The 18,100-nt window shown below is 35.5% G+C and overlaps 1 protein-coding gene and 1 long non-coding RNA gene across 6 annotated transcripts in view; one reads left to right on the top strand and one right to left on the bottom strand.

Moving 5' to 3' along the window:
* Positions 1-18,100, top strand: part of LOC129739514 (kinesin-like protein KIF19) — a 56,614-nt gene that overhangs the window by 14,069 nt on the left and 24,445 nt on the right. For all 5 annotated transcript variants that reach the window (XM_055730992.1, XM_055730991.1, XM_055730990.1 and 2 more), the window contains exon 4: positions 64-354. In XM_055730992.1, the coding sequence (XP_055586967.1) occupies positions 64-354 (291 nt within the window). The remainder of the gene's footprint in view (positions 1-63; positions 355-18,100) is intronic.
* On the bottom strand, positions 96-8,571 carry LOC129739516 (uncharacterized). The gene is made up of 3 exons (XR_008735884.1): positions 8,317-8,571; positions 7,407-7,576; positions 96-759 (listed from the first exon to the last, which is right to left on the bottom strand). It is a non-coding gene; the product is annotated as an uncharacterized LOC129739516 (long non-coding RNA).

The following is an 18,100-nucleotide window of genomic DNA, read 5'->3' on the forward strand; positions in this document are numbered from 1 at the left end:
TTGACTGAAAACCCCCAAAACATTGATAGAAATAATTGCTTTGTGTTGTGGCCCCCCTTACAGGAGGAAGTTTACCAAACAACGACCGCACCGCTTGTTCAGGACGTTCTGAATGGCTACAATGCAGCGGTTTTTGCCTACGGCGCCACCGGTTCTGGCAAGACGCACACCATGCTGGGACCGAACCCCAAACGAGCCACCTTTGACTCGCAACAGCCGGGGTTCCCCTCGTCTTCTGCTTCCGGGTCCGGTTCGTCTGGTCCGCTTAGGTCCGCCGACAATGGGCTGATGATAAAGGCGGTCGAGGATATTTTCAAATTCATCGAAGACTCCAAGAGCCCGGATAAGTTTAAGGTGAGTGGAATTTTTTCCCCGGGATCCCCATTTAGCTGATTCGATCTTAGTAGAAGGGATGCTTGGTTTTTTTCACTATCTCGGTGTAGTAATACTTTAATTAGAGTCCATGGCATTTGGGAAATTCCAATTTGCTCGAGCTTACCAGTCGGGAGAAGAATTTTGTTTTCTTTTCCTTTGCGATGTGATATCTTGACCTGGAGCAGAAGGCTGTTTCTCGTTTATTATTTCAATTTTAAGCGATCCTCAGGGATATCACGGTAGGCGTTGGAATTTCATTCATTTAATTAATTTCAACCCAAGCCTACTAGCCAGATTGTTTTCGCGGTCGAATTTCTAACTTAAGTAATCAATGGTTGCAGGCAATCGACAGCTGATACTTGAGATTTGAACAATTTTAATAGACTGTAAAAAAACAGAAATAAAACCAAATTTTACATTTGTTTTTCAAAAAATGTAGCAAATAAAAATTCTTCAAATAAAAACTTCTTCAATATGGAAAACAAATTCAACGATTAAGATTGGTAGGATAGGTTTTATTTTTCAATTGACAACTAAGGTTCTTCTCTTATCAAGCATTCTTTGTCAATTATTCCTCAGTCAGTGCGCTAGAAAAATTACGGAAAATTTATGATCGTGATGATTCATTTCGATCGAGCTTCGAGTAAATTATTTCCATTCATTCATTTCAAATTCTACAACACAGAATGTTTCATTAAAAAGGCCTTTACCTAGAATCTCGTGGCGCCATTTGTTACCCAGTTGAACCATAACCAGCGCCCCATTATGCTATTAATTCTGGTAATTTTAATTTACTTGACCACAATCGAGCTCTGGTTGTGCCCTTCGAGCCCAACGGATTTTATTTGTAACAGATGGTTAATTTTAAATATTAAAATAGTCTAGGTCGGAGTAGAAAAAAAAAACGAAACTGTCAAAGTGAGTTTCTGTGTTACCACATGGTACCGCTTTACATTACCGCACATTATTCATGACAAATTGATAAGGGTTGTAATCAAGCTAACCAGGTTAGAACACGCAGGGAATGAAGTTATTTTATTTAAACAGGATGCGTATTTAATCGAAAGTCTATTCGTAGTTCTTTCAGGATTGATGACAACAATTTGTGCAGACTAAGGAAACAAGTTCAAATCAAAATGAAAGAAATTGTCACAAGATTGTAATTTATTTTTTTCATTTTTGTCATTTTTGTCATTTCTGTCATTTCTGTCATTTCTGTCATTTCTGTCATTTTTGTTATTTTTGTCATTTTTGTCATTTTTGTCATTTTTGTCATTTTTGTCATTTTTGTCATTTTTGTCATTTTTGTCATTTTTGTCATTTTTGTAATTTTTGTCATTTTTGTCATTTTTGTCATTTTTGTCATTTTTGTCATTTTTGTCATTTTTGTCATTTTTGTCATTTTTGTCATTTTTGTCATTTTTGTCATTTTTGTCATTTTTGTCATTTTTGTCATTTTTGTCATTTTTGTCATTTTTGTCATTTTTGTCATTTTTGTCATTTTTGTCATTTTTGTCATTTTTGTCATTTTTGTCATTTTTGTCATTTTTGTCATTTTTGTCATTTTTGTCATTTTTGTCATTTTTGTCATTTTTGTCATTTTTGTCATTTTTGTCATTTTTGTCATTTTTGTCATTTTTGTCATTTTTGTCATTTTTGTCATTTTTGTCATTTTTGTCATTTTTGTCATTTTTGTCATTTTTGTCATTATTGTCATTATTGTCATTTTTGTCATTTTTGTCATTTTTGTCATTTTTGTCATTTTTGTCATTTTTGTCATTTTTGTCATTTTTGTCATTTTTGTCATTTTTGTCATTTTTGTCATTTTTGTCATTTTTGTCATTTTTGTCATTTTTGTCATTTTTGTCATTTTTGTCATTTTTGTCATTTTTGTCATTTTTGTCATTTTTGTCATTTTTGTCATTTTTGTCATTTTTGTCATTTTTGTCATTTTTGTCATTTTTGTCATTTTTGTCATTTTTGTCATTTTTGTCATTTTTGTCATTTTTGTCATTTTTGTCATTTTTGTCATTTTTGTCATTTTTGTCATTTTTGTCGTTTTTGTCATTTTTGTCATTTTTGCCATTTGTGTCATTTTTGTCATTTTTGTCATTTTTGTCATTTTTGTCATTTTTGTCATTTTTGTCATTTTTGTCATTTTTGTCATTTTTGTCATTTTTGTCATTTTTGTCATTTTTGTCATTTTTGTCATTTTTGTCATTTTTGTCATTTTTGTCATTTTTGTCATTTTTGTCATTTTTGTCATTTTTGTCATTTTTGTCATTTTTGTCATTTTTGTCATTTTTGTCATTTTTGTCATTTTTGTCATTTTTGTCATTTTTGTCATTTTTGTCATTTTTGTCATTTTTGTCATTTTTGTCATTTTTGTCATTTTTGTCATTTTTGTCATTTTTGTCATTTTTGTCATTTTTGTCATTTTTGTCATTTTTGTCATTTTTGTCATTTTTGTCATTTTTGTCATTTTTGTCATTTTTGTCATTTTTGTCATTTTTGTCATTTTTGTCATTTTTGTCATTTTTGTCATTTTTGTCATTTTTGTCATTTTTGTCATTTTTGTCATTTTTGTCATTTTTGTCATTTTTGTCATTTTTGTCATTTTTGTCATTTTTGTCATTTTTGTCATTTTTGTCATTTTTGTCATTTTTGTCATTTTTGTCATTTTTGTCATTTTTGTCATTTTTGTCATTTTTGTCATTTTTGTCATTTTTGTCATTTTTGTCATTTTTGTCATTTTTGTCATTTTTGTCATTTTTGTCATTTTTGTCATTTTTGTCATTTTTGTCATTTTTGTCATTTTTGTCATTTTTGTCATTTTTTGGAAGCTTTTATGACGAATTTTTGAATAGCCTCGTATAATTGGATATTGTTGTTCCAAAAACATTCTTTAATATTTTCAAATATTTTTGAACTAGAATTTAAAACAATATTCATTAAACGTTTTACTTTATTCAAGATTCTATATCGAGTTGTTTTTTAATAATTTGATTTATTTTTTCAAAGACGTCTAATATAAGTAAACTTCTGTACCCTGTCGTTTTATTTTGTCAAACTCCCAAAAAGAATCTCACATAGAAGGCCTTGACAAATGGGAAGAAAGCAAAAAACAGCACCAACTAAGCACGTTGTGGCATAAATTTCCGACTTTTTTGAGCTTCAGTTAAGATTCGACCGGGCGAACGTAGTCCACCTTTAATGGAAACACCAGTGATGCCTCTTTATGATCGAAATTAACCGGCGTCGTCGTCGTTAAATTTGTTAACAAATGTCTGAATATTATTCATCACGTTTCAAGGTAGATTTTCCGTTGGTCGGTCTTCCTTACTCCAGGACTGATCTTGGTGGTGAAAGCAGACTTGACATTGAATAGCCAGGCATAAAAATGAGATAATTAAGATGTCACATTATAGCTAGTGGTTGATGATTTACATTACGAGAAGCTTGAGTGATTTGCATTATCCTGAGAAAATCCATTAAAAAAATAGGAACATAAAAAGATTTTGCAGCTTTCTGGCTGATTTTGCAAAATTTCTATAAGTAGTTTAAAGCTTTGTTTGAAATCATTCATCATTTGGCAGCATCCCGAAAAAAATCGGTGTCATTAATTCTGCTAATAAAGTTAATCTTGATACATGTTTCCGGTGAGACTTTTTTCCCGACATCAATACAAATTGTACCAATTACCCAATTCTTCTTACTCAAGTTGAACATAACGAGCGCACGTGCGTCCCTCAAATGATCCCCTTTTAGGGATTGCCCAAAAACAGGAAGTATCGGGGCTTACTTAAAGGTCGTTACGCTCGAGAAGCACTACACACAAATACCAACATATTTACAAGCAAGCGAAGCGTCGCCATCCACAAACAGATGTTGGCTCAACCCGTGCACTCTCAATCGAAGTAGGCCGGCGAGGAAAAGTAGGATCAAACATCTCAGCAACCATTCTGTGTGGAAATGATAAAATGAAAGACAAAATCGTGGCCTCCTTGACGCGCCGAAAAACTTCTTCAACGGTTTTTTTTCTGGGAAAAAAATGCGGCGGTTTGCTCGAAAAAGGGCGGGCCGAAGCTTTTCCAAGAATATGTGTAATCAAATAATGATGAGACTCGTGATTGTGAAAAAGAACCAATCCCCTCGAATTTTCCGGCAACAGTTTTTCGAACTTTGTCTTCGAAAAAGAGAGGAAAAAGGAGAGGAAATAATCAACAAGATAATAAATAAAGCAGGATTTGCTCCGCAAATACAGGAAAGCGATTATTGTCAATATTGATCCCCCCTTTAGCATATGCTATGATGGGTATGGAAAGTCAATCTATGATAAGTTGATAGAAAATTTGCATGTAAATTTGGATTCTGTCTGGCTCAGTCCCTCGTATATCGATGTGTTGCGTCATGAGTTGGATGTTATGTCGGATAATACTTTTTATTTGAGCACTACCTTCCTTCAATGCTGTTGATCTTTCTCGTTTGTTTCTGTTACTTTTTTTGTATCCTTATCGGATGAATATCTTTGAATGAAATCTCTTTCTTGAGGGGTTGAGTTTTGTTGAACGGATTTGAAACAGTTATGGAGTGTTATTTCTATCGCCAGCTCTCGGAATGAATGCAAAAGCGTTTTATAGGATACGGAAATCACAGAAAATTTACGTGGAAATGTGATTTAAACATCCGAATAAACAGGATAGCTTATTTGTTGGTGGTTCTTTACTGTTTATTTCGATCTTTATGAAAAACAATGATTTTAGCAATTTTAATATCAAGTGGATTCATCATTTTAAAATAATTATTTTTCGTAACTGAAACAAAATCGGACTCAGGAAATGGCCCTCTGGAATGTTGTAGATAATGAGAGGATTTCATCTTTATTGTTTTACCGTCTATGTTAATGAAATGGGATTTATGCCCCCTTCTTTTCAGCAACAGGATTATTTTCCAATAAATTGCTGCAAGTAAAGTGGAGGCTCTGCTGTAAGGTCAATGTTGCTCGTCAAGCAAATATTGCTGCAACCGGTCAACGAATTTGTCGGAAACCAACCCGTATTACTAAAACAATAGCCGGTAACGGTAATTTCCGGTCGTTTGTCCGGGAGCTATTTACGATAGCGGAAATTTGCACACTCGGCTTGGCGGGGTCACTTTTAACGATCAAATTAAATTCGTCCCAGCTTCTCTCCGTTGACCAACGCAAACGATGGGGAAAGATAAAGGATGCTGTTTTTTTACATCGAGTTTGCCAAGAATTCTAGATTTTAATGCTTAACGCTTTTATCCTGGAAGTTGAATTTGTCGAAACCTACACAATGGTATGTTATTCAACAGTACATCTGATGATCGACTAAGATAAATAATCAATTGTGTTTGGATGACAGTTTTTCCCAAAAAACTATTTCACGGATTCATGACCCTTGACTAATTTTTCCTTCCAAAATGTATTTCAATTTCAATCCTTCAATGATGATTTGCAATTTGCGGCGGTAAAGCCTATAATCTTTCAACAATTTTATCGATTTCCATCCAGCGATGTCTCTTTTTGATTTAGGTTCTTATGTAGGTATGACACAATTCCATTTTTTGCTCCCGATTTGACCCATATAGCTAGAGCATAGCAAACGATTATCGCTTATCACGATGGGTTACTTTACTGGATGGCGCTTGTGTGTTTGTGATTGAATCGATTCCATGGAAAGTGTTTATGTTCAATCTAGCGCCGTCCATTGCCAGACGCACGAGAAGGAGAAATTTCATCTACATCATCACATCGTGAACATTATTTTTACTCAATTTAAGGAACTTTTCCGGAAAATTTTACATGAGGGAAAATTGGAAGCTTATGACGTTTCATATTACGCTACGATTCGAGGCCACAATGTGCTTAATTTCATCGCCTTTACAAGTATCTGACGTTACACATAAATTCCAAGCCTAGAGGTTCATTTATTCGAGGCTGGGTCATTCGGCCGAAAGTCATGAGGCCGAAAGCCATTCGGCCGAAGGTCATTCAGCCGATGGACGTTAGGCCAAATGGGCTATCTGGCCGAACAGGCCACAAGGTCGAATGGGTTATTCGTGAGGCCGAATGGTTATTAGGCCGAATGGTTATTAGGCCGAATGATCATTAGGCCGAATGGCCATAAGGCCGAATGGTCATAAGTCCGAATGGTCATTAGGCCGAATGGTCATTAGGCCGAATGGTCGCAAGGCCGAATGGTCGTAAGGCCGAATGTTCATTAGGTCGAATGGTTACAAGGCCGAATGGTTATTAGACAGAATGGTCGTAAAGCCAAATGAACGACAGGCCGAATGGTCGCAAAGCCGAATGGACAAATCCGGCTTGGCATCCATTAGGCCTGATGATCATTCGGCTTGATAACGATTCGGCCTAACGACCATTCGGCCTAACTACTGATCGGCCTAACATGCAAGAAAGAGATAATATGTCTTATAGGCCTAGCATAAATTCGGCCCAACGACCATTCAACCTAACAACCAACCGCCTAGTTGCTATTCGGCCTAACGACCGCATAGCATCAATTTGGCCTTACGACCATTCGGCCCAACGACCTTTCGGCCTAGCATCCATTCGCCCTTGCAACCGTTTGGCCCTACGACCATTCGGCCTAATGACCATTCGGCCGAACGATCTTTCGGCCTAGCATCCATTCGGCCTTACGAACATTCGGCCTTACGACCTTTCGACCTTGCGACCATTCGGCCTAATGACCATTCGGCCAAATGACCATTCGGCTTAGTGACCTTTCGGCCTAACGACCATTCGGCTTAGTGACCATTCGGCCTAGTGACCATTCGGCCTAATGACCATTCGGCCTAATGACCATTCGGCCTAGTGACCATTCGACCTATCGTCCATTCGGCCTAATGACCATTCGGCCTAATGTTGCATTCGGTCTATTGTCCTATTCGGCCGAACATCGGGCTATCATCTTTCGGCATATCGGCCTTCGGCCGAATGTCCGGCCCCCCATTTATTCTTCGTCGTCCACTGCTATTCTTACCTGATGGATGTGATTTACAACCTCGTTGTTGTCTGCTACTAGTTTGGATGGACGCTTCACTCAAACAAGGATGTGCCGGTTTCCGATAGCAAATCTCCGTTGACTGGGTAGGTGGGTACATGTGAATGTGAATGAATTTTCCACACCGATTCCAGTTCCGGTTTCAGGACCTATTTTTGTGAAGGAAGCAAGAACGAATGGTATAAGTTTGGAAGGTACAATGTTTTTTTTCAGGTGTTATTTTGCCGTTTACATCAAAGCAATCCGCAATCGGAAAAATTCCTCCACTGGGAACGAAACCACTGAAACCACAGACAGGCTACTTTGATGAGGTAGAAAATTTTCGGAAGGGATTATTTTTTCAAACGAAAGAAATCGAGTAGGCTAGGTCATACTCGAGTAGGACTAGGCTCGGCACGTTGTTTTCAGAGAATTCATTTTGAGAAGGAAATTTTAAATGAAACGGGACTTCCAACTGTACATCCGTCGTTTCATTTGATTTTGAAAATCGTATCGATTATTGTCATTTTCTCAGAGTGACGTGAGAAGCTCCAATCAATCAGTGTCAATTTTAGTTACCTTTTTATAAGACAACGATAGACAGCAACTTCGATTTTACGCAAAAAAACGGCTCATCTAACGAAAAAATGTCCTTCTCCGATTGCCGTAAAATGATTTATTACCTGCTACCACGTGTCTGTAATTATTCCGTTTTGAGGAAAAAAGCTTCTTATCAAAGGTTTGTCAAGTTCAGGTTCAGATCTCACACTGTAAAGCACATCCGGTTGAAGCCAGATGGGTGCCGAATCGAGTGATGCCAAAGGGGAATGAGAAAAAGAATGGAAGCAAACAGTAAAATAGCTCCTTGATGGAACATAATGCCCCCTTTAGCCTCATGGTCAATACTTACAAGCTACCCGCCCTTTTGCCGTCATCTGACGACGTTGACAGTAAACCGGATGTCCCTGGTGACGCATCGTTCGATGTTTGCCTGAGTGTTTGTGTATTTGTTTGTTGCTTTTTGGGGTTTTTTTTGAGAAGTGCTTAGGAGTTGAATTTATGAGGCACGATTGCGTGTCACTTTATCACTCTCTTAGCCTTCATGGCGCACTTCCTACCGACCAATGCGGGGCGATGAGATGTTTGAAGTAGCTCGCAAAGAAACAATGGGACCACAAAAAAGCGCCCATAGATTCGAATTATTTTGCTGTCATTTGCAGATTAAAGCTGGGCGGACGATGGCAGCACTAGATTAAATTTAGAGGCCATTTCTGAAAGTAAAACCAAAACCAAAATAGAAAGATTTTTTTAAGATGATAGAATATTATAAAGAAACGTGAGAATCAAGGTGACAGAAATTCAAGTGTTTTAACCCGCTGTAGATACGAAACAAACTCTGAAATAAGAGTACTTTGAAAAAATCCGAGTCTATTGAAAAGTATTTAGAAATGGTAGACTTTGCTTGCTCTAGAGCTTTTAATAATATCATGAAATGTTTTTGCAAAGGTTTTATAAAACAATAAATTCTTTGACAATGCAAAGCAGTTTTTGAGATTTTTATTCTTATCCAACGGTTGCACAGCTCTCAAATGAGCAGTCAAAAACGCAAAAATTTAAAAAATCATTATGAAAAAAATGTATAACACAGAATATCTTTTCTGGGGTACAAGTTAGGTTTGTGCTTTGTTCACATGAATTGTACTGTAAGAATCGAGGAATATTTTCATTCAAAGTTATATTTTTGAGATTTTAAGTACATCTCTAGCGAGTTTTGAATGAAAAATTTTGTTTTCCCATACAAATTCACATACAAAATGGAAACTCGTTGCGCTAATTCAGGACTGGATGGATAACTTTCAAAATTTTTATTGCTAATTCTCTCAGCAAAAATAACCAAAAAAAAGTTATGGAAAGTGTAAAAATATGAGAATTTGAAATTGCTTAGTTTACAAAAATGCGATGAACATGTTACTAAACATTTGATGTAACAATCATTATATTTCATATAATCATTATTCTATTTCTAACAATCCTTTCGGTATGGTGCGTTCTATCCACTAGTTTCGGCGTTCTTCCCCTCGGTCTGCTTGAATTTTTAACCAAATTATCATCAAAATTGATATTTTACCGTTATTTTTCTTTCTAAAGCATGGATCACCCAAAATCTGGACGCATTAAAAAGGCTCTATATCGGAGCTATACAAAAAAAAATGTTTTGTACTTAAAATGTAGGCTTTTTTCCACTTTAAAAGAAAAATAATAAAAAAAATATTCCGATGTTGTTTTGATAGTTTGGACACCCTGTTTGGACCTCAGCAGCCATTTTGTTTCACAATCTCTTCATCTCTGTTGCATCCCGAGTTGTCTTACCATTCTTCTTCATCTTCTGCTTGACAATTGCCCAAAAAATTTTTGATAGAGTGGAATTGAGGGCAGTTGGGTTGGTTGATGTGCTTTTCGACAAAATCCACCCATTGTCTCGATACCACTGTAGTACCTCTTTGCTGTAGTGGCAGCTTGCCAAATATGGAGAAAACTTTACTGGTCCTTTGTGAGATCTAATGTACGAAAAAAAAAACGTTTTTAAAGCACTCCTTCTTGTACATTTCGGAGTCCATGGTCTTGTTTTTCACAAAAACCGGGGTTTCTCGTCCGCAGCTGCAAATACCTTATCGGCAAAAACGAATTTGAATTTGCCGGGGACATCACCCCGACCAGTGGCTTTGTAAAATTTTCATAAAGTCATTGGAAAAGAATTTTCATTGCTAATCTAAGGAATATTTAAAGAAGGTAGTGACAAGGCAGCCCTGCTCTAGTATTGGTACAGACTTTGACGTCACAATCACGAAAAATCTGATAATTTTTTAGGAAACTTGCCTTTTCGGTTGATTGTTAGAAGAATCTGTTGGGAATTTTCCACTTTGAAAACATATCATTCAAAAAGGTTTCTTGCTCTTCAAGATCGGTACCAAAAAAGTAATATTTTCGAATATTTTTTCTATAAAATAGACCATCGAAGTTCGAAAAAATAGTGGATTTTCCCCACTTAAATTGGCAAAACTTTAAAATTAGTTCAAAGTCTTCCATGAAAATATTCAAGTCAGTGCAGTTTATGCTCCTCATTACAATAAAGTAATCAAAGCACAATTTTTTATATAAAACTACAATATTTTATTGGCATTTTAGTAAACTATCTAAACTACTTACTACCTAAACAATCATTAATTGATGTTTATTGTACATGGTACACGCACCGGTTGGAAAAAAGTCATGACAACCAACTGAACACTCAATAACTGTCAGTTAGACCTTTTTAAAACTGATTTTTTCTTCATTTTTGCGCGTTTTAGCTTCAAAGTGATATCGCATTAATTAATTAAAAAAATGCAATCCTCAATGGACCAAAAAACTTCATAACATAGAGGCCTTACAACACAATCAAAATGAAATTGGAATTAATTTTCGTTCTAAAACGAGGTTTTCTTTGAAATTTGTGCCATTCAACGTCACAAAAAATCCAATATGGCTCTCGACACTACTTTATTTAAATATTCCTTGTTACTAGTCCAATTTATTGAATATCTGTCGAAATAGATGTCATGACTTTTGTTTTAACTTCTTGATTTGTCAAGCACTTCTATCAGCAAAATCAGCTAGTCCAATTATAGGTGATAATAGGAAATCATATGTTCTACACATCGTCACCTATTCCTAAAACCGATCACTTTCATAACTATTCTTGAAATCCATCAAAGGTTATTAGCTTAGCTTGTTTGACTACTCATATCCACCTTAAATCATTAAGTCCGAAATGTTTTAATTAGTCTTCAACAATACCACTATTTTCTCATTGTTTTAATAAAAATATCATACTATATTGTGTCAAATCATCGAATGCATTTCGAATTTCATGATCGCTGGCGTGGCTAAGTAGAACGAGTTCCACATCGCCAATGGTTGCAACTCCGTGATTGATCGAGGCCATCAATTTTGTACAAGGGCCAAAAGAATGCAGCTTGGGATTAGCAACTCATTCTCAATGCACAAAACTCATGCTCTCCCTTTAAAAAAAATGATCAATAACAGATCAGGAGCCATTTTTGGAAAATGGTGCGATCTTCGTTTTACCTACACCTCCTATGATCCTAGACATTTCCTAAGGAAACTCCTATTAACAAATATGAGGCGTTATTAGTTTTAAAACTGATAAATAAATAATTATGAACACTCAAATAATTAGAAAACAAACTGATTTTCAAAACGATTCTTGCACCAAGGAATGGGTTGTGTTAGTTAGGTAAATATCCATTTTGGTATGGTGCGATCTTTATTTATTCCTACACCTACTATTCTCCTAGATACTTCCTAAGGAAGCTCCTTTTATGTTTTGGAGGATTTAATTGAATTTTTTTAATTGAACATCATTTAAAACTTTATTTTAAATTTCTAGCTTCTCCCATTTCTGTTATCCCTGTGAAATTCTCTAATTTATAGAACGGCTTTTAAGATTTTATTTAACTCACCAACTATTTTAATATCCTGAATCTTCACGAAGAGTTTTGTATCTAAGAATTATAAATGACTTTTATATGATAAACATGATTCAAAGCATTCAAATGAAACTTAACATAATTTGCAAATTATGAATATTGTATAGCCTCACAGCAATCAAATTCTATTATTATTCCAGAATAACTATCGTTAAAAATGAAATCACAGTAAACGTTGGAATACCGAACTCGAGTGGATGATTAAATATTATTATAAACATTGTACATATTTCAATGAATCGTTTTCAATTTGGAACTAATCCTCGTGTAAAAGAATATTCGATTGCTTAGTAACTCGATAGTTCTACTTTTGCATGATTGATTGATTTATTTATTGATTGAGTAAATGGACCATTGAAACATAGGAAAGATTAATAAATATTAGCTAAAAAAATTTTTTTTTTGTTATTTCGAGAAAGTTATATTGAATGCTACAGAAATTAAAATTGTACACCAAATCTTGCAAATTAATGAGATCTTTTTGCAATTTAAATCCCAATCAAAATGATAAATAAAAAAATATTCTGATGCAGCTTTAATGAACTAACAACAGAACATTATTAAAACAAATAATGTCACATTTTCTGCGAAGGAAAAATGGCACTTCGCATTCAAATAACCTTCCGTTGTTCCTGAATTCAAACAAACGTTCTGCAAAATGCATTTCGAGGAACCGATGAATTTTGATACGCAATATGAATGAAAATGAAAATGAAATGAAAGAAAACCATTTTTTATGGACAAAACGGGTTCGATACTTATCCTTGGAAAAAACAACTGCTCAGTATGAATCCAATAGTCCTTATCGATCTTCCGAACCCGCGAATTCTAGACGACAAACGCTTATCCATCTCTTGATAAATTTCTGCTCAGTACTAGTTTTGAACACCTGATATAGCTTGAAGTGAGGCAATTGAAACGATTGTCCAGTAAAATATCCAATTTTTTCACTTGAATTCCAGTTTTTTGCTAGCTTGAATTTGGCAGATGGAAAAACACGTCTTTCTCGGCACACGCCTACTTGCCGTTTTTCTCTTGAAATCCATCAAAGGTTATTGTTTACAAACTAATTACGTAGGGCTCTGGCAGTCAACTGTCCGTTTTAGTTTTCTTTCTTTCAATTCCGCATGTATTCTCTCGGCTGCTTTGTCAAGTCTGCGAGGGGTGAATCATAAGACTCGCATTGTATTTGATATCGACTCTACTATATTAACCTTAGAAAGAAAACTCGACTTCCTTCTCAAAACTTTGTTTATTTTTCGAGCAGTTTAATGGAGAGTTTTTTTTAAAGTTTCAACCAAACTATGGTGGCTTCTGGCATTTTATACTCACTGAACAGTTTATTCACTATAAACCGATTAGTGATATGTACTTTGAACAAATAGAAGTGTAGGTAGGTGAAACAGGTGAAATGAATGTTTTGATAATGCAGCAAAAACAGAAACCCCCTGGGATTGAACGATGTCAGCTACCCACCCTCGAATTTATTGTCAATTAAACAATTCTCACCCCCGCTATTTAGTTCATTATCATAATAACATTTTTTTGTGCCGCCAATTGATTACTCATCTAAGGTTAATTTATGCCCACTCAACCCGGTTTTAAATCACCTTTTTAATACCATTATCAATACATCAAAATTTCCTTACCAGTGGAAAAAAGTAAAGGTTATACCAATTCCAAAAAAATCCAACAATCATAGTATTACTAATTTACGACCAATTAGCTTACTGAGTTCGGTTTCAAAAATATTCGAAAAATTAGTAAAGAACCAAATTTCAGACTTTATCAATCAACATAATCTACTAAGTAGTTATCAATCCGGATTTAGAGCTAATCATAGCACTGAATCTACCCTTATGAAAGTCCATAATGATATTGCCTTAACCCTTGATAAAAAAGGACTAGTCACTCTTCTACTCATAGACTTTGCTAAAGCCTTTGATAGGGTATCCCATAAAAAGCTTGTTGAAAAACTGATAACGAATTTTTCATTTTCTAGACCTGCAGCAGAAATGATAAAATCATACCTCCAAGGACGTTCGCAGGCAGTTTATATAAATGATTGTTATTCGAGTTTGACACCTATTGAATCCGGCGTTCCTCAAGGATCAATTCTGGGTCCAATTCTTTTTTCCATTTTTATTAACGACTTACCGTCAGTCTTAAAGAACTGTAGCATTCAGATGTTTGCAGATGATGTGCAAATCTATTTCTGTTCTGAAAAATCGTTGCCAACGAACGTTGTTAGTGACAAAATAAATTATGACTTACGAAAAATTGATGAATGGTCCCTTCTGAATCTTTTGCCTATTAACCCAGTTAAAACCAAAGCATTATTATTTAGCAGATCAAATAGGATTATCGAAGTTCCATCACTATTCTTGGCAAATTCGGAAATTGCTTTTACAGATCATGCTGAAAGCCTTGGTGTAATTTTTGACCGTGAATTATCATGGAGCAGGCAGGTTAATAGACAATGTGGCAAAATCTATGGTTCATTGAAAAGGTTGAACCTTACCACAAGACACCTTGACATTGACACTAAGTTAAAACTATTCAAAACCTATATATACCCCTTGTTTATTTACGGAGATTTAGCTTATTCAAATTGTTCTGTTAGGTCCATGAACAGACTTCGTGTAGCACTGAACTCATGCGTTCGATATGTTTACAACTTGTCAAGGTTTTCAAGCGTTTCTCACCTCCAAAAAATGCTAATCGGTTGTCCGTTTGATAGTTTTTATAAATATAGATCTTGCGTTATTATCCACAGAATACTTACTAGAGGAGGCCCAGATTATATAAAAAGCTTATTTGTTCCTGTGAGAAACCCAAGAACTATCAATTTCGTTATCCCACCGCATGTTTCCGTCTATTATAACAATTCGTTCCTCGTTAGAGGCATCTCAATTTGGAATAATCTTCCTACCCAATTAAAATCCATCAAAACGAAATCAGAGTTCAAGAAAGCTTCACTAATAAGATTTGCATAAATAATGTAACAATCGGATATAAGTAGTTGAGTTGATATGAAAGTCATCAGAAACTTTTTGTAGTAGTTAAGTAGTTGAAATTGAAATCAAAACTAGCCCTAAATGTAACAAATTTAAAAGATTTTGTCTTAAGTTACATGAATAAACAAATACATACATACAAACCCCGATCTTGCCCTGAGCTATCGAAATGGATAGGCATTTGATTTGTTTTTACATCGTGCCGACACCAGAGCTAATTTAATTTTACATTTATAAACAATCCGATAACATTCGATGTTGGACAACATGAAATCATTCTATGTTGAACGTTGGATGTGATTTAAGCAAAAGATAAATAAAATTGAATCACTGGGACTCCACAGAAAGTTCATTTAAAGCATTTGTAAATCAACACCTATCAACAGCTACCTATACAGTTCTCCCAAATGTTTGTCAAATTCAATTTGTGCAGTGTAAAAACAACCGTTCTCAGATGGATGACTGACGATCAAAAGTAAACATGGACACAGGTCAATTGACAGAACGACGACAACGCACGGTGACCGTTCGATGTCTCCATTCCATCCTCCGATGACATGAAGCCGCCCACACATTATTTATTCAATGATGAGTATCGACTTTATCATAAGTGACTATGAGGAGAGAATGATGTGGGCCGATGGGTAATTGTGCATGAATTCCAATCTATTTTTGATTTCTACCCTTTAGGTGTAACCTTTTCGCACGACCGATATGTTTTGTGATCGCATAATTGGAAAATTGCTTTAAATCTCTTCATCAATAGCGATCCACAATAGCGTTAGTGATTAGAACTTTTGAACTTTTGTCTATGAAACAATGTACCATTGGAATCCACGCAGAAAAGTGCTTCAATAATTATAATTTTGAACAAAAATTCCATTTAAAACAAATATGTCTTGCTATGCGAGTTGGTAAAAGCGTTCTCAAATCCCATTGACCACCACAGCTAATGAACGATCACAAATTAGTACCACATAAAAGATAGAAAAGTGCTGAATATCAAATTCTAACTGGCCACAAACGATTGAACCGACACTAAATTACTGTTTACATCTAATTTTTACCCCATCACCCCATACTTGGACCCATTTTTCTCTCGTTATCACTACTAAGTTGCCCACTATCACTTTCATGCTCTCCTCTATGTTACCACTATTGCCAAAGCCGATTAATTATTATTGACTACGGGAAAATTTACCCCATTCCGAATGGGTGGGCAGCGGACATCCTGACTCGGAAAAGGGAAAACTGTTTTTCCCTGCTCGACACCACATCCCTTCGCCCAAAAACCGCATCGTCCTCTCGAAGTGGTTTCACAATCAATAAAAAGCAATTAAGGCTGTCAACAAGCGTGCCAGTGGCATGTTTGCCTTTTATTAATAATTTGTTTTTTATTTCTGTTGTTTAACCTTTTCCAGTAGAACCCTCCCTTCTTGGTGGCAGACTTGTAAATGAGAGAAAAGATGACAGTGTAAATTGATCTTTCGAAAAGTTCAAGGTAATTTCTTCGAAGCTTCGTTTTGTGATACAACCATTAACAGGAGACTCGTGTTCTTCTTCTTGAGATGAACTATCAAACTGTCTAGAAATGCGTTAAATTGGGTCCAAATTTCATCAGTTTTATAGCAATCCTTATATCAGATCTAAAATATCTGTATTTTTCGGAACTCGAGTATAAACAAGCTGTTTGGACCAGAGATACAGGTGCCCTTAAACAGAAAAAACTTAATCAAAGCAATCGGGAAAGTGCTGAAATCAAATCTAAGTAATCTGGCTAAAGAAGCTGTGCTGTGAGCACTTAATTTGTTTTCGTTTGACATTTGTGACCATCCTAATTTAAAGATTAATTCGTTAGAAATAAAAATAGACGTTTCCGTAAGCATAAACTCGTAAAAATAGGCGATGGACGTGTAGAAAGATTTGAAGGATAGTTTTGCATTACAGTAAGCTGGAAGCAGCTTTCACCCAACTTTTGACAGATTTTAAGAAATTTTTGTGTAGAAAATAAATAACTGTACGATAGCAAAGTAGGCCTTGGAGTTACGTTTTCAAGACGCATATCCTGCTGGATTCATTCTCTGACTGGCGGCGGTCATTTGTTTGGCGAAAGTTGTTGAGTGCGGATCTCTCCGTGCGAAATAGTTTGGAATAAAAAGAGTTCAGCTTGAAATGGTTCAGCAGTTCTCACTGCTGCCATTACAAGGTGCTGAAAAGAAATGGAGATAGAAGAGATTTCCTGGAAATCACGACAATATCATTTGAGGTCCTTGAAGCCAAAGGGGTTAAGTGCATAAAGTGCTTTTAAATTGATGTATTTGGAAATTTCCCATATATTTTTCTATGAAATCTAAAAGTATATAATAACAATTCTTAAATACCGGAATAATCGTCAAATATAATTGGAAATGTGAAGAATCGTTTGGCATCATTAACTCAAAATCGACCATTTTTTTTCACTTATCCCCCTTTGGCTCTGAGAGCCTCATTTCAAATTCATCGGGTGCGGCTCCGTTTTTTTGTTTTTCGCGTGCTCTTGCTTCTGTGGAAAATTGTGATTGACACCTGAAACTTTGAATAACGCGAAATGAAAAGGAAAGGAATAACATATTATACGTTTCAAGAGGTCTAGGATAAAAAAGGAACGTCTTCGATAAATCGCAAAACCTTTTTATGCAAAGTATGTATGTATGTATGTATGTATGAGAACCCACCAGTGGCTGATAGGTCTTTCAACCCGAGGCGGTAAGTCTCGATCGCACATTCAAATATTGTTTATGCTTAACTCATCAACAATATTTGCAACACAACCAAGGGGTCCGTTACCACTGGTTTGGGATAGGTTTGACTCATCTCACTCCCTTCCAACTGTTCGAAACAAATAAAGAAGCCTGAAAAGGTACCTGAGTAGCCTTCTCATGATTCTAAATTTGCTGAGATACTCCGGCTGGCTTGAACCCACAATCCATTGTATATCAGTCTTTTGATCGTTTGATGACCTATCCAACCCTCCACAATTCCCTTTTAATAGAGTTAAGCTATTATGAATATGTAATCAATAAAAAGATCGATTATATGTATATGCAAGAAAAGATAAAATAATGGAACGAACTCACCAATTTGTAGA

Source organism: Uranotaenia lowii, chromosome 1, assembly GCF_029784155.1.
Source record: "Uranotaenia lowii strain MFRU-FL chromosome 1, ASM2978415v1, whole genome shotgun sequence".
In the NCBI taxonomy this organism is placed as follows: domain Eukaryota; kingdom Metazoa; phylum Arthropoda; class Insecta; order Diptera; family Culicidae; genus Uranotaenia; species Uranotaenia lowii.